This window comes from Garra rufa, chromosome 8, assembly GCF_049309525.1.
Source record: "Garra rufa chromosome 8, GarRuf1.0, whole genome shotgun sequence".
In the NCBI taxonomy this organism is placed as follows: domain Eukaryota; kingdom Metazoa; phylum Chordata; class Actinopteri; order Cypriniformes; family Cyprinidae; genus Garra; species Garra rufa.
This window is the reverse complement of record NC_133368.1, coordinates 23,812,829-23,834,983: the sequence shown is the minus strand read 5'-3', so window position 1 is coordinate 23,834,983 and position 22,155 is coordinate 23,812,829. Positions and strand designations below refer to the sequence as shown.

The 22,155-nt window shown below is 36.5% G+C and overlaps 1 protein-coding gene across 1 annotated transcript in view; it reads right to left on the bottom strand.

Annotated features, from left to right (window-relative positions):
- The window catches only part of LOC141340129 (contactin-associated protein-like 5), a 46,841-nt gene extending 25,036 nt beyond the window's left edge, over positions 1-21,805 (bottom strand). The window contains exons 1-5 of the mRNA XM_073845058.1: positions 21,744-21,805; positions 21,281-21,288; positions 16,917-17,027; positions 15,405-15,598; positions 1,807-1,954 (exon numbers count right to left, since the gene is read on the bottom strand). Coding sequence (XP_073701159.1) covers positions 1,807-1,954; positions 15,405-15,598; positions 16,917-17,027; positions 21,281-21,288; positions 21,744-21,805 — 523 coding nt within the window. The remainder of the gene's footprint in view (positions 1-1,806; positions 1,955-15,404; positions 15,599-16,916; positions 17,028-21,280; positions 21,289-21,743) is intronic.
- Positions 21,806-22,155: the final 350 nt, after the last annotated feature.

Below are 22,155 nucleotides of genomic sequence, written 5' to 3'. Positions count from 1 at the left end.
AGCAGTGACAAATGTTTTAGCATGCAAGCAATTTACCATGGGGTAATATGCGATGAAATATCATGATGGATGCAGTTTGTCTGAATGAATGAGAAAATGATTGTGTATACTTTGTTATACTTTCTTTTTTATACTTTAAATAGTTTATTGAAGTTAATAACAAAAATTGCAGAGAAATCCATATCCTAATAAGTTACGTACCAGAAGGAATTACAGGACGAAAAGGGGGTGGCGTGACCCGCCCCTTCAGCAATGCCATTGGATCCCAGCATCGTGGGACGTGCCCTAGCGGCCCGTTTAAAACTTCATGTTCCTAACAGAACGGAGCGAACTAAGCGAACTCAGCAAGAACTCAGCGAACTCAGAGCTCTCAGCTCTCGCCTCACGCCTTTCGCCTCTTGTGGTTTGAGTGCTTTTCCATCTGCGCTCGACCACTCGACCAAGCACGCAACGGTGCCATCAAAACTCTACAGAACTGAAGTTTCGTGACTGCCGAACTTTTCCAAGTCTCGCAACGCCGACTCAAAAGAACTTCCAGCGCATCAACCTGCGTAACCAGGCAACCGAAAGATCGGCTCCAGAAAACCACTCCTCCACGTCGAGGGATTTCCCAAACTACGTCATCGACCAGCAACCAACCAGAACTTTCACTCAGACGAGCCCCCGGAACCCCCGTTCCCGGCACAAACGCAAGTAACAAGATCTCTGTTTACTTCGCTGAAACTGGTGCAAAATACTCCCTAAGTAGTTAAAAGCTAAGTCTCTGCTTTTGTGATTTTCTAAGGTTGCGATCTAAGAACTAGTTAAGATACTAGAACATTTGGGGTTCTCCTCAACTCAGTAATTTCTCATCCCCGGAACTGTATGAGTGTGAGTGTGAATGTGTGTGTGTGTGTGTGTTTATTTGTGTTTAGTAGATTAGCGTTGTGTCTTAGAGTAGTTCAATAAATCATTGTTTCATTAAAAGAAGTGTCTTGACTTTATGTTCACAAAAGTTCTATCTGTGTTTAGATCAAGCTACCTCAGCTTTAAAATTTCCTAACGTAATATTTTGGTTTATTTGTGATCTTGGCCAGGAACATAATATAAACCTTTTGAGTTAATACATTATGCTGAATTGACCACTTTGCTGGACGAATGGTTAAGAAGTGTAATCTATTAATTCTGAATCAATTTAATCAAGTTTCGAATCTTTCGATTCGATTCCTTATTTGAATCATTATAAATTTGAGCTAATTAATCCTTACAGGTACTACCATGTTTAAGGCCCAAAAAGGTAGTAAGGACACCATTAAAATAGTCCATGTAACATCAGTGGTTCAAGATTTTATTTGACCAAATTGTTGAATAAAGTCATTATTTTTGTTTTCTTTCTGAAAAAGAAGTATACTTGTAGATTCCTAACATTATGGTTGAACCACTGATGTCTCATGGACTATTTTAACAATGTCCTTACTACTTTTCTGGGTCTTGAAAAGAGTGTCAGTTGCATTGCTGTCTATGCAGGGTAAGAAAGCTCTTGGATTTCATCAAAAATATCTTAATTTGTGTTCCGAAGATGAACAAAGGTCTTACGGGTTTGTAACAACAAGGGTGAGTAATTAATGACAGATTATATTCTTAGTAATTAATTGTGAAGTTTCTTAGTAATTAATTGTGAAATAGCAATTTCTGAGTAAAAATCCACCAATTTTAGTAAAGAATTACAAATTAAATGCAAGACATGTAACTGTTATGTCTCAGAAAGCAAAATGCGTGGTGGTTATTTGTAATACCATGTTTGAAATATAAAATACTCTCACTCACGGTAAGCACAGCCGTACACAGCCACCCTGAGGCCCACCCGACCACTGGGGCTCCACTCCAGAGGAACGAAGCGGAGGAACCGGGTTCTGATAGACTGGCTGAGTTTATGCTGGACCACGCTGTCTGGATTTGCGTTACCCATGATCCTCTGTAAACGGACAAAAAAGAATAAGATTTTTACTTTTCATGAATATGGTACACTGTTGTTAGAGTAGGTTTCTAAAATATTAGGTAAAATGTGATTATTAAAGATGATAATACTAATTAGTTTAATGCTTTTTAAAATTAATTATATCAAATTAGCAGTATTAATTATCAGTCCATTTATTTTTCATTTTGATTGTAACCAGAACAGAAAAAACGCAAACCAGAAGTTTAAAACAAACAAACAAACAAACAACAAAAACTACTAAGTAAAATCACATACCATATTATTGGAAAGTGGCCTGTAATATTTATATATAACATGCATTTCCACAGAAGAAATGCTATTTATGAATACACCAATTCAGTTGAATGCAAAGAGCAGTATTTGTTTTGAAGGTCGCAACAGTTTATGTAAATGTCAACTCGTTTTCATCTGCTAGCACTCATAATTTGACAGTAATTCGCGTCTGAGTCACTTCACAGTTGAGACTTGAATGGAACATGAAAAGCGATGACCAAAACACCACATGCTTACGGATGAATCACAAAAAGAAAGCGTAAACTTTTCTCAAAGACAGACTTTTCCATGTCCCTTTGAGAAAAATAACATCAACATTATCATCACCTCCCCTGGTGAGCCACTCGCAGCCCACAAATGCTGTTATGATGCCAGCAAAAACAACAATCTGACGTTAAAGGCCTTGTGTTCTTTTTTTTTTTTTTTTTTTTTCTTCTTCTTCTGCAGACTCACTTGGAAGAAGAAATACTCTGCTGGCCAAAGGTATTAAGGATAGCACTTTGTAGATAAGCAAGCTCAGTGGACCACAAAACCAGACATAGGGGTTCATGTTTTGGAAATTGGGATTTATACATGTATGGTTGTATGGTAGATGTATAGTTTGTTAGGATAGGACAATAATTGCCCGAGATACAACTACAGTATTTGAATATCTGGAATCTGAGGGTGCAAAAAAATCTAAATAGTGAGAAAATCGCCTTTAAAGTTGTTGAAATGAAGTTCTTAGCAATGCATATTGCTAATCAAAAATTAAGTTTTGATATACTTACGATAGAAATTTTACAAAATATCTTCATGGAACATGATCTTAATATCCTAATGATTTTTGGCATAAAAGAAAAATCAATAATTTTGACCCATACAATGTACTTTTGGCTATTGTTACAAATATACCCATGCTACTTGAGATTGGTCTTGTGGTCCAGGGTCACATTTCAAATATTTTGAATTTGCTTTCATTGTATTAGAATAAATATCAGCAAGACATTTTTTGTTATTTTAATCACATTAATGCATTTTTAAAGCTTTTTTGCACTGACAATCATTGTTTTCATATTAAACAGATCTATACTTTTTAATGATACTGTTCTAAAGAGGTTTAGGTATTTTTTTCTACTGTTAAATGCATCAATATCAACATGAGCACATTTGTCATTACCTCACCAGCTTTTCATTGACTCATTTGAGCACCCAGTGACGACAACATCCTGTCCCTGACTGCTTCTTCCTCTCTCTTTTTCCACCTCTGAGAGGGAAAAAAGAAAACAACAATACATCCATCCATCCAATTACCTATCAGCTCACCTCAGCCCAAGGGCACAGCGGAGCTCCCATCGGATCCGGGGAGATGCCCCGGTTACAGGCTGCCCACGTAAACAGCTCCTCTCTACACTTCATTAACTCTATTCTTGTATCGACTCCTGCTAGACTTCCTCCTCCTTCATTAAGCCCCCGTGCACTGCTGGCGTTATCACGGACTCTCCGTGGACCGTTTCATCAGCCCTGTTACGTCTGCAACTGTTACATCCTCCTGTGATTCACCAATCATCGCTTCCCTAGAAACCAGCGTGAATTCACATCAGAAAGAAGAGCCAACACAAGATGAGCTCAATTGGGGTGGGTTTTGTATTTGTTATCTGACAGGAAATGCTTGTCGGTGCTTGCTATGTCTCTTATAAAAGACTGGAGACAGCTCATTCCAATAGCAAACCAGGGTTAAACCTAAACAAAAATGAAAATCTGAAATGTTACTATGTTATTTTATATATTGTTACAACTTTTTATCAACAGAAAGTGGTTTCTGAGCTCCTCAAGTGTCGAATCGAGCTTCCACTGACCTACTCTAAACATGAATTATACTCTGTCCCCAGAGAAGCGAGGGCCCGAGAGTGTCAGAAATAGACAGCACCTCAGGGCCTTTGTGACCATGTTTAAACGAGAGCTAAGACAGCAAAACTGTCCCCTGATGATAGACAAGGAGTCTCTTCCTTCCCTTTCTCTCTCACTCTCCCTGTCTCCAATGCGCATTGCCTGCACTAGGAAACATCATAAATGTTTTATTTACAGTCATTCAGTGAAGCAGAAAACAGATAAAAATATCTGAAGGGATCCAAAGGCCTGGCAAGTGGCGATTTCATCATTGTCTGAGAGCTGTAGGGGTGTCGCTAGCATGTGTACTGCGAGCCAAGTGAGAAACTTACGCACTAGGTGATTTTTAGCACACTTCTTCTGCGATTTTGTTTCTGGCCTGCTATGGCTGAATGAGTCGCAGGCTTTTACATCAATTATACTTTATGGGACTCAAATGGGCCGCCAGGATTATGCTTTAAGCAAGCTAATCTAACGAAACCATGGGTCCTTCTATCAACTGCCTAATGGGGCTGTTCAAGCCTCCGTGTAATGCGAGACCTGAGAGGTATGGATGAGAGATGGAGGGAGAGAAAGAGACATAGAAAGAAATGAGCTGATTTAGCTAGCCATTATTAATTGTTAGTGCTTGAGAACCAAATAAAGAACTAACAAGCAAAAAGCACTGTTATTTAGGTCTGCAAATCAATTAAAAATAAAAGCAAAATAATTGAATAAAGTGTTTATCATTGGTGAGAAAGGTCTGAAATGGAGATAATATAAGATATTATTTTATTGCTGCATACAAAATAATTGAACAAACATTGAAAGAAGTGACTTTAAAGTTAATATGTGACCCTGGACCACAAAACAAGTCATTTGTTTGAAGCTGGATAAATAAGCTTTTCATTGATGTATGGTTTGTTAGGATAGGACAATATTTGGACAACATATAACTATTTGAAAATCTGGAATCTGAGGGTGCAAAAAAAAAAAAAAAAAATCTTAATAATGTAATGTACTTACCCCCTTGTCATCCAAGATGTTCATGTCTATCTTTCTTCAGTTGAAAAGAAATGGTGTTTTTTGAGGAAAACATTTCAGGATTTCTCTCCATATAATGGATTTCTATGGTGCCCCCAAGTTTGAACTTCCAAAATCAGGGATGCAAACAGAGGTATGGTCAAAAAGGAGTGAGATTATTGAAGCCCGTGCCCCCGCAGCAAATATCATATAATTACATTGCCACCAACCTCTGCCTTCCAGGGCTCACCCTATACACATACAAAGTTCTTTATATGAAAATACACAGATTCTGTAACATCAAAAATTTTACAGCCCTCATCCACTTTCTGCACTGTAAGTGCCTGGCTCTCATCAAATTCTCTCATTCTGCAAATGAAAAGTTGCATATTTTAGCCTCAGTGTAGCATAAAGCGACCTGACATCTATAATCAGGACGTCTGGATACCCTATACCAGGGCTATTCAATTAGATTCATTTGAGGGCCGGTTTATCGAACTGAAAATTTGAAGGGGGCCAAGGGGGTGGGGGCCGTCCTGATCTCTTTCTAGGGAGGCCTATACAATTACATTGAAATGCATATTCACTGAAATTAACTAATATTACCAACACCAGCATCTACAAAAGGTTAACATTAGTGCTGTCTTTCAATCAATAAAAATAAAAAAATCACACATTTTTCTGTAATTAATCATGATTAATCGCATATTTATATATTTATATTGTCAAAATTTCACACTGAACCTCCAAATTAAGGTAGAAACAACATGAAGTATATTTTAAATATGTGTTTAATGGCATCTTTTTACCAAGTAGCCTATTATTAACCCCTTCAGACATGAATTTTTTTTCACTGAACAAAAAAATTTTTACCCACTTGATATTTGCTCTTCTCCAACATATAAATGAGTCTAAAAAAGAAAGATTTGTGCCAACTCATTTTTTATTAGATTTTTCTCATGTCCACTACAATGGACGCCAGGTCTGAAGAAAAACAAAAATCCTAATTTTTACACCATACATAATAAATAGAGTTTGTGCACTATAAATAGTGTTTAAGCTTTTGAAAAGAACACATACTGTAACAATAAACAATGCAGTAAGAATGTGGAAAAAAGGTAAGATGATATGAAATCTAAAAAAAAAATGGTTGTTTGATCCCTTTTTTTGGTTCAAGTGGGTGAATTGGAGTACATGTATAAATGTCTTTGTGTGTGTGTGTGAATAGGTTTATGTCTACTTGCCATTTGTTTTGATGACTATATGATTGTGTGCATTATAGTATTAAGGTATTAGTGTGCATGGAGGGGGTGTGAATGTGTGTATTGCATTGTATTCACTGATCACACATCCACAATAGCTGTTCCTCACTAAAATCAATGAAATATTGATTTACAGTCTATAGTCAATTCGAAGACATAAATGAAATCATATTAATATCAATTTCATTCATTTAAATCAACATTCATAAAACATTAACATTAGAATTTGTAGCTCTGTATTTAGCTTTGAAATGCTTCAACAAATTTCTCATTAATTCATGAGGTTCCTGCTGATATCGCTCAAGACCTGATGTCCATTGTGATGGACATTGCATTTAAAAAAAATCCTGTGTTCTGCAAATCTGAAAGATCTTCAAAATAACTTTGAATATTATCATTTGATAGTCTTAATTTTATAATAGATGCAAGTTGATGAGGCTACCATTAACATAACTCTGCATATAAAAGGTCAAATGTGGGCTTCCTTCTCTTCCTCTCTAAGTGGTGATCATGTCTCTCTTTTGTGATGTCTGTGGCTCAATCAGATTAAGTTAGGAGTCATATCTTTGTTGTGATTGGTTGATCAGGGACCAATCAGTGACCAGGCATTGCTCATATTATAAAAACATAAAATTGTATTGGTTTAAACAAAAAATCATGTGATGTCCATTCCAATGGACGCAGGGTCTGAAGGGGTTAATGAAGTATTGATATCAATACTGCTACTGGTGTCTCTATTAAATGAATTTTCTCTCAGTTTTACATATTAATTATGTCCATTTCAACATTACAGTATAATTGAAAGCCAATATTTTCAACATTTAATAGGCTCTGAAATATATAAACACTTTTAATTTAGGTAGCCTAATTTTAAAACGATCTTCACATAAACTATAAATTGTATATACATAAACTATACAGATGATTATTGCCATATACTGGTTATAATCGTGATTTTATGTATTTTAATTTGACATAAGTGTTTGTTTACCACAAAGTATATTTTGGCCATCAAAATAACATTCAAATTGGATCATAAGAGCTTTAAAGTGCTGAAAATGGTTGTGCAAAAAGCTTGAAAGTCATTTTAAAGTGCTTAAATTTGTCTCTCAAAAGGTTGTACAAACCCTTAAATGAATACAGTAATAACATTCGACTATGCTTAAGTTGGTGTTACTTCTGGTTGTCTGACATAGCCTACATCAGCGCTGGTTATAACAGAATTCTGAGCAGAATTTGAATGATTCTCCCTAGATCTTGCAGCAACCTTAATTCATTCTGGGCGAATTCAAACACTTTTCACTGGATCTCGCAGCACAGTATCAACTTTGGTTCTCTAGTAAAGGCTGTTCTGAGCTCGGACAAGCGTGTTTGTGTTGCGGTCCTAGCTGATAAACGGTCGGCGCTGCGCAGCTCAAACGTGGCGCGCTTCGGTTTCTCGTTCGTTTCGTTTGCCGTTTTATGTTTCTCATATGAAACAGTAATAACAGCGCTTATGAGTTGAATAACGCGGTGGTCGCCCCAGTGCGACAGCTCACAAAATTTCGCCGCACCGGCAGAAAAAATGCGAGTCTGGAGCCCTACAAGCGCTTGTTAAATCTGCCGTCTATTGATGTTGCGGTCTCCGGTAGATTGTTGTTGTTCTTGGCTCTCTTGCTTTTCTTTTTTGGCTGGCCCGGGGCAGTGTTGCCGCCTAGTGGACAAACTAATTAGTGTAAAAACACTCCAACGCCCCCCCCCCCCCCCAAAAAAAACTCATTGGATCTGCACGATTCACACATGTCCCCCACACCGCCGTGAAAAAGGCGGCATCCGCCAAAAGGCGCGCCGTTTGCATCGCTGCAAAATGCAGTTTAAATGCTGCTTCAAAGGGCTCTAAATTATGTATAAATTGTATTTTTTTTTTTTTTTTTTTTAGAAAATAACCAATCGTTTTGCTAGATAAGACCCTTCTTTCCTCGGCTGTGATCGTTTAGAGCCCTTTGAAGCTTCATTTTGGAAGTTCAAACCTGGGGGCACCATAGAAGTCCATTACATGGAGAGAAATTCTGAAATGTTTTACTCAAAAAACATTATTTCCTTACGATTGAAGAAAGGAAGACATGAACATCTTGGATGACAAGGGGGTGAGTTATCTGTAAATTTTTGTTCTTAAAGTAAACTACTCCTTTAAGACTGGTTTTGTGGTCCAGAATGACATATATTTGTTTTATTTCTCTTACGGAATTTACACATGGATTAGGGGAAATTTTTAAATGTATAATTTTCTGACCTTTTCTACAACAAAGTCCACTGGTTTAAACTGAATGAGCTAATATGTGACCCTGCACCACAAAACCAGTCATAGGGGGACATTTTCTGAAATTGAGTTTTACACATCATCTGAAAGCTAAATAAACAAGCTTTCCATTGATGTATGGTTTGTTAGGATAGGACAATTTAGTCGAGATACAACTATTTGAAAATCTGAAATCTGAGGGTGCAAAAAATCCAAAAATTTTGAAAATTTACAGTATAAAAATGACTAAATATATTCATGGAACATGAGATTTACTTAATATCCTAATGATTTTTTGCATAAAAGAAAAATATAATTTTTATCAAAGATCATTTTGACCTATACAATGCATTTTTGGCTATTACTACAAATATTACTACTTAAGACTGGTTTTGTGGTCCGGAGTCACATATTTTCAATATAACTATAATAAAATTTGCAAAAATTTTCTCACATATAAGACATAGAAAAAGAGAATAGTTTGTTTTATGTAGCTTTTGACAGTTTAGTGCAATGGAACTAACTACTTCAAAAACAGAACTGCGTCAATGATAAAATCTTAATGAGTTCAAAGACTTCATAATCTGCCACTTTTAAACCCTCTAGTTATTCAAGCACAACAACAGTTTTGCTGTCGTAAGGTGAAACCTTTGTGTTATTGATCCTATAATTTTCTTTAAAGTGCTGCCAGGATTTTACTAAATCTGCCCTCTTGAGCAGAGTACAAGAAAAAAGAAACTATATTAACAGCTTGCTGCATTTTGGCGTTAAAATAGTACTGTCAGGATTTACTGAAGATGCACAGTGAAGAATTAGCGCTGAAAAGGCATGGACACAGTTATTTTTGTGCTAAACCTTACTAAATATGCATTTGTAGGAGTTTCCCTTTCAGGCGCAGAATTTATGGGAGGAGAGTATTAAAATGAATCACGCATTGTGATGTATTATCGTTTGCACTCGTCAAATTAATAGTATTTGTCCCATTATTTAACACCCAAAAAAGCATGTCTTAAAGCAGGTAGTAATTTGTGCTGCTCTTGGTAGATTGCACTGGCTATTAAGGACTACTAGGCATGTTTTACTACATATTCTGTTCAAAATATTACTGAAATGAAAAATAATAACTAGAAATTGGCCATTTCGATTATTACACGTTTGATTGTCATGAAATCTCATTTGCGGAAATGAGGAAAACCATACTGTTTTCACAATAGTTCAGACAGCTACTGTATGTGTGGTAAAAACAGCCTCAGTCCTAACATTTAACTTACACTTCAGCTAGGCTCCATATTAACACGTTACAGAATTCACACTGCTTTGCTCATTTTCACAGTGTGAATACTGTAACCTGTTATAATGGCCACCAAAATAAAAACTTTGAGTGAGGTGTGAAGTAGGCTTTAAATATATATGATGAGATTGTAAGCTTAAAATATCTTCTGTAAGTCAAAAAGAAAAGAAAAAGGAGAAAGGTCTTGTCAATACAGCACAGCTTGAAAGCAAAATGATCCGCCATAGAGAGGCAAGCTAGATGTCATGACTACATAAAACTGTCAGTTTTAACATCTGTCATGTTGTTAACATTTTCCATTTTGATTCCTGTCATTCTAGAGAACAGATCATCCCTGTTAGACTCAGTCCAAAAAATTCTCTGGCTATCCTTTTTGCATCCCAGAGACACTAGCACACTTCTCTCACACACAGATCTGTGAAAAGAAAATGACAAAGGACGGCATGAACACAGCTCAATAGCTCGAAGCCCCACAGGCTATAAGATGAAAGAAATGACCGTGGTGAGGCCCCCACAAAGCTTATGCAGTCAGCAATTTTTCGCCAACGTAGGCGAATCCTGTTTCCCCGCCAGGAGATGACGGCAATACAAGATGAAGACAAAGAATGAAATGTGTCAGGGAAACTCCAGTAAGATACATGTCAACAGATATTTCTGCTTTTGAAGTGCTAGCCTGTCTTCAATTCACTAGGGCCACAATATTAAGACATAACGTGACATGAACTGTTCGGATCTCAAATGTTTAACCTGACTAAAGCAAAAAATGTCTTGGTTATTGATTAAAAATACAACAAACGTATGCTTTTACAAAACATACTTGTTCCTTCCTCTCTATCCTCCTCTGTTTCACAGCAAACACTATTACACTTCAACACACTCAGCAGCAGCAGCAGTGCAGACTGGAGAGAGCAATTATCTGCCACTTTGGGGAGCCCATTCACACCTTCCTACAGGAAGACCTTTTTTTGACATACAGCGGAGGCAAACAAGCTCTGCAAATGGGTCGACTTCCTAGCCCAAAACATTTGGCAGCTTTCCTTAGCAGATACAGATACAACGCTCATTAAGACAAAGCACCGGCAGCAAATTAAGAGTGTTTTTCTTCTTATTCTTCTTATTGACAAGTCATTCTTTTCATTTAGCAGACACCTTCTTTTCCAAACCTTTTCACCTTAACACTGTGAAGGTGACACTCTTGTGAAGGAGGCTGTCTATTACTCTTTTATTCTTTACCGTTGTTTTGTCACAGCTCGTTAAAACAAGAAAAGAGAAGTTAGTCATCAGAGAAAGAAAGGAAAGCTGAGGATTCAGACACGCAGTTTTACATTTATATTACATTTATACGTTTTATCCAAAGCGGCTTACATTGCATTTCAAATATGCATTCAGGAATGCTATTACAGGAGCGCTGAGGATCTGATGACTGGAAACATTTGTTCGCTCTGTCTTTAAATTTTGCTGCTGGGAAAAATATCAGCCTAATGTACCATCTTTGCATAATGGGTTTTCACAATAATGCCAACAACTATGGGAATATTATGTCATCATACTTAGAAAAAAATGAGATGTGGCAGCTGGAGTGTCAAACATATATGTGACCCTGGACCACAAAACCAGTCATAAGGTTAAATTTTACAAAACTGAGATATATATCATATGAAAGCCCAATAAAAAAGCTTTCTATTGATGTATGGTTTGTTAGGATAGGACAATATTTGGCCGAGATACATCTATTTGAAAATCTGAAATCTAAGGGTGCAAAAAATCAAAATACTGAGAAAAACACCTTTAAAGTTGTCCAAATTAAGTTCTTAGCAATGCATATTACTAATCAAAAATTACATTTTGATAGGTTTACAGTAGGAATTTTACAAAAAATCTTCATGGAACATGATCTTTACTTAATTTCCTAATGATTTTTGACATAAAAGAAAAATCAATAATTTTGACCCATACAATGTATTTTTGGCTATTGCTACAAATATACCCCAGCGACTTAAGACTGGTTTTGTGGTCCAGGGTCACATATTACTGTTTAAAAGTTTTTTTTTTTTTTTTAAGTTTCTTCTTTCAAAATGGTCACCTTTACCAAAAATACAGTTCTATCTTCAAAAGATTTTATCATGGTAATGGATATGACAATGTTAATGTATTTGATCTTGGCGGAATAGATTTTTGAATTGCCACTGTTGGTTATTGCTGTTGTTGTAGATTATTGCTGCTGCAAAGCAAGTACAGAAACTTGCTACTGCCATCACATACGCAGACACAGTGCTGTGAGTATTTAAGACATACTGCTGCCGCACAAATAGCATATAAATAACCCATAGCAGATCTAACAGGTGGAGCTGGGGAGGTGGAGGGTTTCAGACTAATTCTAAAAGCATGCTGCAAACCAGCCATTTAAATGTAAAGCAGCAAGCCCATTGGCTGCGTATGTAACATGAACCAATTAACTTGTGCCAAGTAGTTTAACGCTGTGAATATCATCAGCCTGCAGCACCATCTAGAGTTCCATGAAAGAGCTTGGCATTAATACCATAATATTGTTAAAACAGATTTCTGTTTTCATACATTTTAAAACAATAGCAAAGTTAAATTTTCAGCGGCAATTACTCCAGTCCTTCATTTGACATGATCTTTCAGAATTCATAATATGTTAATTTGCTGCTCAAGAAACATTTCTTACGATTATTAATGTTGAAATCTGTTGCGCCACTTAGTATTTTTGTGGATAATGTGATACTTTTCTCTCCAAGATTCTTTGATAAATAGAACGTTCAAAAGAACAGCATTTAATTCATTTGGTGTGAAATATGTTGATTTTACTAAACACATAATAAACCAAATCACTGACTTGCCATAAATGCTGGTGTTGCAACTCACTTATACATGGACATCTAAACTTGAGCCTAATGTTATGACAAAAACGTACCTGTGGGAACGTTTTCGCAAGACACGAAATACATACCGCCAAGAACATTTTGTGACATTTTGTGAGTAGTATGAACAAAAGCGAATGTGACATAAAAATTTAGTTTGTTTCGTTTGTTCATTCATTTGTTCGTTTTGTTTTTCAATCTGTCATTTTTCAGCTCTTTTATCGTGATTCATGTTTTTCACAGGACTCGGACAAGTCCAATTCTGTGCTGGCTGAGCTACCAAGCAAGCTTGTCACATCTGGAAAGCAAAACATGTTGAGTTGTGACTTGAAGGGATACAGCTACAGCCAGAAACTAACAATAAATTACACTTTCTACCTATTAGATTGTTTTAATAATGTCTAATCCTACCCCAACCCTAAATCTACCCCTTACAATAATGCAAAAACAGTAATTAATTGAGCTGTAATCATAACTATTTACAAAAATGATTACAAGTGCTTTCTGTTTTACCACCTCTAGTGTTAATTTCTGTTGGAACCTGCAGTGATATGTATACTCTTAAAAATAAAGGTGCTTTAAAAGGTTCTTTACAGCGATGCCATAAAGGAACCATTTTTGGTTTCACAAAGAACTATTCAGTCAAAGGTTCTTTAAAGAACCATCTCTTCCTTGCCTTTTTATAATCTGAATAACCTTCTTTTTCCACAACAAACCTTTTGTGAAGCATAAAGGTTCTTCAGATGTTAAAAGTTCTTTATGGAACCATTTAGACAAAAAAGGTTCTTCTATGGCATCATGAAGCACCTTTTATTTTAAAGAGTATACTTCTTGGTATGCATTTCATGTCTCGTGGAAAGTTACCACAGGTACATTTTCATCATGAGACCAGGTTGCTTAGGAATCTTAATTATCATTGATGCAAATATCTGTATATTTCCAATACCTCTGGGAAGGGGAATATATATTTCATTTATGTAATATTATGGGAATTTCTTTTCTATGATAAATTAATGTATTCTTGTGTACAGTAAAAGGGCAAGGATCAATCCTCCAAACCTGGTGAAAGGCACTTTCTTGTAAACAGAAAAATATGAATAAAACCAATCGACTGCTGCTTCAGAAGCATTTATATACCGATTACTAAATCAATCCATTACGCATGACAGCACAGCATGACTCTGAATGACTGTGAATGTAAACCATTTCTTATTGTATATCATGTCAAACATTCAGAGCTTTATAATGAGCCTATTGTGCATCAAATAAAAGTGCTGGTGGAATATTAATAAAGCTGAGACTCCTGACATTACTCATTCAAAAAGAAAAAAAAAAGCAAGTCTGTAGTTCAGCTAAACCAAGCAAATCAGACCTGAAAAGGCAGAGATTATCACTGCATCACTTCACACTGCTGAGCGTGTTACCTTTACACTTCTGATCAACTTTATTCTAGATTTCCACCACATTAAAAAGCTAATTACATCTTACTCCACTGTAATCTTCTCCTTTCATTAAACACACTTTGAAAATGTCATTATATCTTTAATAAAGCGGCAGTCTCATCGTTTGAATATAATTATAAAGCAACGATACGGGACAATGAAAATTCCGCCATTTACAAGCTTTCTAAGTGTAGAGGCCAAGCCTGAGGACAAAGACAATAGATGCGTTGGCGGTTCAGCATCAAGCACCTGCGATGATTGAGAGTCTGTGGCAGGTTCAACATCATTAGAACAATCTATTCTAGGAATCTCAGAAATTGCTAGCAGCAATTCATATGTTGTAACTGAATTCAGAGTTCAGTTAATGGGATCAGAACTCTTCAGCGCATGAAAATAAGCCGCACTAAAGATGTTTAAAACAAGACGATCATTTTCCTCTGCAGCAGCATAGGTGATGCATAATCAATTAAGTCAGTAAATATTCAGCCACAAAAAGAGATTGTCCAAATGATAATGAGCTTACTTTCATATGCTCTTTGGAAATTGAATTCAAACAGGGTGATCAGAACTCTGACACGAAGCAAAAGGTTCTTGTATCACCCTAAAGGGGTTTATTTTGCGCTAATGACCGGGTGATTGTACATTATCCCGATTATTACTTACTAAATAAATAAATAAATTGACATGAAATATCGATTGGAGTTTAAATGATCCGATTATGTGAGAAGAAAGAGACGGCAGAGTGATACGAGAAGCACTGAAGTAGCACATTGTAGGAAATTGGTTGTCAGGAACAATGGTGAAATATACAGTTTAACAATCATTACACAAAAATATTCAACTGCGGAATGCTGTAATTGGCCAATCAGAATTGAGCATTCCAGTGCAACGTGTAATAATTTTGCATAATGGTCACTAAACTGTATAATTTACCATTGCCCCAGACTAGTTTGCTGTATCTCGTATCACTCTACAGTCCATTTCCTCTCACATAATACAATAATTTAGACCCAAATCAATATTTCATTTGCATTTCTTTTATTAGCAGCCATGTAAGAGTAGGATAATCCACAGACAGCCAGTTATTTTAGCAAAGTGTGGTGGTGAAATGAAAAACACACACTTACCCCAACATTGTCCTCCAACATGTACTGCTTCCAGACACGTCCGGTGTCACTGTACAAGAGCATGTAGGCACTGACCCAATCTGTGCTGCCGTGACGACCTTGCGTGGCCACCGCTGTCACCTCCATTCGGTCCTGGAGGTCAACTTGGAGCCAGGGCGACCTGTCCGTCGACTCTGGGCTCCAACCACCTCCTCCTAGAGAACCCCATAAGACCTCTGTCAGTGTTTATTGAAACATTATTTGATTCTGAGTGTCATATGATGTCCTTGCTGAAAAGCAAGACGTATGTGAGAAGAAATTGACACTGGTTTACTTGCAAGCAACTACATGAAACTATCAAAACTGCATTTTAATTTGGCTTTCAGTTGGTTTTGTATTCATAGGGCAAGCTGCTGTCAATCAGTAGACAGCTTCCACTCCAAAACAAGCCAAGACGTGTCGACCTCTTGACCTCACTTAACATGTACAGCATTCACTTTGGATCAGAGAGGGCTGCCGGCACATGTGCGCCATATAAAGCATTTCTGCCTCCGCAATCCTCCAGCTCACTGTATGAAGAAATTGGTCTGACTCAGGCAGAGAGGTTCATTACTCAAGCACTGCGGACACCATGGGAGCAGATCAGAGCAGAATTTTAAACTGGGGACCTCTGACTTGAAAGAAGCAGCGTTTACACAGACCCCCTAGAGAGAGGAATCATTTAGTTTGTTACAGATGCACCCGGTAGAGATTGGTCACATCTATAAATAGCCCAGAGGACATGCAGAGATAGAGCAAAAGCGAAAGCTCAATAATGTATCAAACCTGCAATTTTCTGGAGTTGTGGTTTTCTTTTTTGGTCATTTTGGCCAGGAATTAAATTCACATGAATGCAGTAAATATTTAATGATTTGCATCTTGTAATTTTTACTTTGCCCCATGATTTATTTATATGGTTTTAAACAAAGGTTTAGAAACAAGGTTTATGCTGAGGATGATGCATTATCATGAAAATATTCTTGATGCATTACTTTAAAAGTATTAAATAATATATAATAAAATAATAAATATAGTTTAATAGCATAAAGTACTCTAGAACAGTTGCAAAAATGTGACTCTGGACCACAAAACCTGTCTCAAATAGCATGGGTATATTTGTAGCAATAGCCAAAAATACATTGTACGGGGCAAAATTATAGATTTTTCTTGAAAAAAAAAATACCAACCTGAAGACCGTGATTAAACTTAATTTTTGATTAGTAATATGCATTGCTAAGAACTTCATTTCCTAAAGACCCAAACTTTGAAACAGTACTGTGTAAATATTTACAGATGTAAAAGAAGACAGAGTTGCTAACTCATTAATAATGCAGTCTATAGACAAAGAAGTGTTACTCTACTCATAAGAGGTTTAAAGGATTCATAAATAAAAGGCTCCCATAACACCAAAAAGGCTTAAATTTCCCAAGTGTAATTTATATTGTCCTCATAACTGACACATATGAATGAATTAACATGCAAACGAGAACTTACCATCTCTTTTGTTTAATTTGGCAAAGTATGCAGCCCGACTGTCTAAGAAATGCGATGAGCTCTGAAAGGAGGTTGCAGGTAGAAGAGATGCCAGAGATCCGTCACAGCTGTCTAGATAACACAACAAATATAAAACACACACACACACACACACATGTTGGGTTTACATGTTTTATGGGGACATTCCATAGGCGTAATGGTTTTCATACTGTACAAACCGTATTTTCTATGGCCCTACACCTAAACCTAGCCCTCACAGGAGACTGTGCATACTTTTACTTCCTCAAAAAAACTCATTGTGCATGATTTATAAGCCTGTTTCCTCATGGGGACCTAAGAAATGTCCCCACAAGGTCAAAATCTACTGGTATTACTATCCTTGTGGGGACATTTGGTCCCCACAACGTGATGAATACCAGGTACACACACACACACACACACACACACACACACACACACACACACACACACACACACACACACACACACACACACACACACATTAGGTCATGTGAAAAGAAACCCTTCTACTTCCTTTGCTGTTCAGATCATCTTCCATCAGATTTAATCACTAATACATCCTTCAAATTATCTATATAGTGTGGAACTTTGTGGCGAATCCATCTTTATGCACCTCTTTTTGTTCATATCAAACCTAGTTAAACTGCTAATTAAATAATTAAACAAATGCACAGAAAGAATATTTGGCATTGACATGGTTTTACATGATTTAAAGGTTGTGTAATCTTTGTAATTATATAAAAAAATAATGGCTTCATGGTCAGAAGCTTAAAAATGAGATGGAGAGAAAAACAGGTTTCTGGGTCAAGAAAGCAACTGCTGAAGGTTATCTCTATGGTAACTGCAAAATATACTGCTGTACTTTGGTAAAAGTGTCATAATTAGGGTTACAACTCAGTAGGGGTCTTTACTTTTGTTTGATGGAAAAGGTTATGTGCTATATTATCATGTAAAGTTCACAGATAAGACAATTAATCACCTATTTATACTATACTGTGAAAAATAAATAATTTATTAACTTACAAAATTCACAAAACCACATTAATCTAGAAATTTCCAAAAAAAAAAAAAACGTTTAGCAAAAATCTTGCCTATTAAAATTCATTTTACAAGGTTAACGTCCCACATGAAGTGTCCTCAATAAGACCTCCAATGGCTTCAGGATATAATTACTTAAAACCTACTATTAAAAACCGCATGTGCCATTCTGAACTGTAAAGACAACCGTATGTTTTTAATCAATGAGTTAAAATCTGATTGAACCTAATTAACATGTCACCAAACTCTTCTTGAACCTTCTCTTGGGTGTCTGCTAGAGATGCTCAGCTTCCTTCACTGTGGTTTTCATTACTTCTCCCTGAATGATGTGAATTACTTTGCATTGCAAGCAAAGGCCTTGAGGCAGGAAGAAAGAGATATGAAAGGGTAATTGAATATCAATAATTGCACTTGGGATTTCTCGGTGAGCTCCCTACCGGTGTTGCATTCCATAAAGACATTTCCATTTAAAAACATTCTGACATATTTTATGTTTGCCGTCCAATGTTACAAGCAAGAGTCAAAGGCTTATAAGGGCACTTAAATAAATTGATAGCTATGAACATCATGCAATTATAGCCATCACTTGCTGTAAGTTCACAGGTTCTGATCTATACATTCCATATATGAATAAGTATTTCAATCACAGAAAACGTCACAGACAAATGCTGCATGCTCCAGATAACCCCTCCTTTTAAATTTAGATGACATATGTTCAGCTATTAGCCTCCTGCTAAGCGCTAACCACTTTTGACCTTCATACATATGTGAAGTCACTGCAGTGTCTGAATCTCTTCTTGTCATATTCCTATGTTCAAGCTCTCCTGACCTTTGAAGAATCCCAGTGATGAGACTAACAATAGTAGACAACAAAACCACTTTTGCGAGGGCTGCCATGAAACGTTAATAATTAGGAAATGAAAAGCTCTAATTCAAGCAGACTCTACAAATCTGAGTTTGCACGAATTCCTCTGACAAAAGTAATGAATGTTCATCCGTTTATGGGAATTTGAGTTTTGAGTAATTTTGCAAGATGTAATTTTGCTCATATTTAACAGGAAAAACTGTATTTGGCATTTATTAGAAATATGGCTATTATGGTATGCATACACAGTAAACAATAAAGGTGCATTTCTTTATGATCTGGTGCTAATTTAAAAAGTTTTACAAATTAAGAAACAAATTGTTCTATTGTGAAGAAGCATGTAAATGGTGTGCGCGCACATGAGATGAAGACTAATAGTGTTTAGGGAAGGGTTTTAGTTTTGTATGGTTTATAATGTCAGAGACAATCCTCACCTCATCCTGTGAAAAAGAAGTGCACTTAATTGTATTGAATGTTCAGTTCTAATGTATTTTAGAAAAATAAAATGTAATTTAAAAAAACTGTGCTTGCAGATAATATATTACGCCATGTTTTCATTCGAAAGTGCAGTTTTTTCTCTTCATTTTGGCCTTTCGTACACACTAAGACAGCATTTTTGTTGACATAAACAAAGTTTTTTGAAAATGCTGGATAATTGATACATTTGAAAACACCGTTTTCGCTTTGTAGTGTGGACTGTGAAAATGGAGATATTTGAAAACGATGATGCATGTTTAGTCGTGACGTATATTGTCACTTCAAATGCTAATGAGCACTGCTCACCCCGCCCCTCTCTTTCGTGGAGTGACGAGCAGTTAGAGAGACTGTAAACTTTAGCAACGGAACTTGCTAACTAGCACATTATTAGGAAAGGCAATTTGCAAACATTCCTATAAAACCCAATACTCGCTTCTTCTGTAGGTGAAGCTGGATCACAAATGATTCACGCGAACATAGACACATTTAGGTAGACCGGTGGGCACATTCCCATCAAAAACTAACGTTAATCCTTTGCGTCTTCAGTGGCTCAGATGGGACGAGTGACAAATGATGAAATTACGGATTTCATGCTCATTACATCAAAGAACAAAACAAAATCAATCGCTCAATCAGAGACATACTTGTCTACTCCTGCTCCGGCGTGGAAACAATGGCAGACAGTTCACAGCTCACTCACTAAAATAAGATATTCGTGTCAATCAACAATTGTGGGAGGGGCTTGTGCAGAACTACCTCATTCTGCCAGGAATCACTCACTAACAGTCTGATTTAAGAAAGTGATTATTGTATTTGTAAAAGTGAATTTTGCACCCGAAGACCCCTTTAATAAAATAAAAAGCCACTTAACTGTACCTAAAGAATACACTTTTATAACTGTTTGTTAACACACTTTTTAAAAAGCGCCCTCTGCAATAATGTCAAATGAAAAGTTTTACTTTCAAAATAAATTTAAGTCAAATACTAATAAATGAAATTACAAAAAAGTGGTCACATGACCCACAGGGGTCCATTTTGTCAAATGACTCCATATTTTCTCCAATGAAAAGAACATTTTTTTCATCAGTTTCATCAGCCCCCTTCACTGGTTAGTAAAGTAGTATTTTCTAAAACTTTACATAATATCTCATCAAATATATCATAGGAAATGGCAAAAAACTGCATGTCGCCTCAAGGCAACACTGTAACATAATGGAATCACATATGGCCATACCAGGCACATAGGATAGAATACATGTATATGATATTTGTATGGAAAAGAGTCAGAACTATCTAAATGTATTTGCATTTTTGCTTGATATTGTAATGCATTTATAACAATTGTAATTAATTTACAATATCTGCACATATTGTGATTTTTATGTTGAGAGGAATTGCTTTTTCAACTTTCACAAGCAGTGAGGGTCATAAGTGAGGAATGAGATTTCACATGCATGTGCTTGTGTGTGTATGTGCATGCTTGAAAGGATAAGGTGCATATTAGCATAAGGTTATGGTGATTTTAATTTTTTTTACTTTGAAATAACCTAATGTTTTGGTATGATAACAAATATGACAGTTTGGTTATACTTGCGATCCACAATGGTAAAGTGTTGCCTGAGAGCAACAGCTGGTTTTATTAAATATGAGATGTGCAATAGATCAAAAATATGATAAATCTATTTGTTCAAATGTTTGGTCAAAGAAATCATTTTTTTCCTCCTAGATATCATATTGCGTAACGTTGAGAGTTTTAAAAAGCACTTATAATCAAGTACTTGTTCATAATTTTAACTGTAGTGCATTTATACTTAATTGCACTTAAGTATATTATTTCTATAATAAGTTCTCTTTTTAAAAGTGTGCTAAATTGTAGGGCCACTTCTTTTTCCCAAGCGTCATACTCTAGTAGTGTTAGTGTTGTAACACACTTATTATCAAGTTTAACCAAAGGAGTCAATACCTGTATGACTAAAGAAGGGAAAAAGGTCAGAAAGACAAAAAGAAAACTCTATGGCATATGCAAATTGGAAAGATTTGATGACAGAGAAAATTCTGACTGGTAATTCCCAAATTTCTTCTTTTTTTACTGGACATGTAAGGGAATTAATTAATGTGTTGAGCACGCTCTCTGAAACTCACTAGCATCAATGTAATTTACATAAAACTCAGAGATGCTCATGCTGATCCATGTTCAAATTATTGAACACATTTGAATCTTTTGATGAAAGGAAAGGGATCAAAAAGTTGATTACTTCCGTATTACTGCACAAACTTACAAGGGTGATGACAAGAACCTTTTAGAGAAAGCCTGTGGCGGCCCCAGCTCTCCCTGTGTGCTTGTTGAGCTGCGTTTAAGGATTACTGTGCCTCCAGCGTGGAGTGGCAGATTACGAGTACAGCGATCTGAGCGTGTCAGCACTCACAGGCCGCTGATCCAGGATAAGGCAGGGGAGAAGATCTGCTTGGACTCCGACTCTCTCCCCATTGTTCCACATCTCCACGCCAGTGCACAGCAAGAAACCCTAATCTGCTGTAGAGCAAGTGAGGACGCAGTGAAAACTGGCCGCCAAGTGATTACAATAATCACTGCATTCCAGCCATCTGCGCATCGGAGGCTGTGTTCATTTAGTGAATCCATTCGGTTTCAAATGGTGTCCACAACAAGCTGGAGCGAGCTGAACAATGTTTCCAGCTCAATGAGAAAAACTAGGGTTGAGTGCAGATGAGGTAAAATATCATTCCATATTGCTGCAAAACCCCTCTGCGTGACCTGACTTGACTGCACTCATATCATGTATGTGAACAGATGCCTGTAATACTGATTTAACAGCCAAA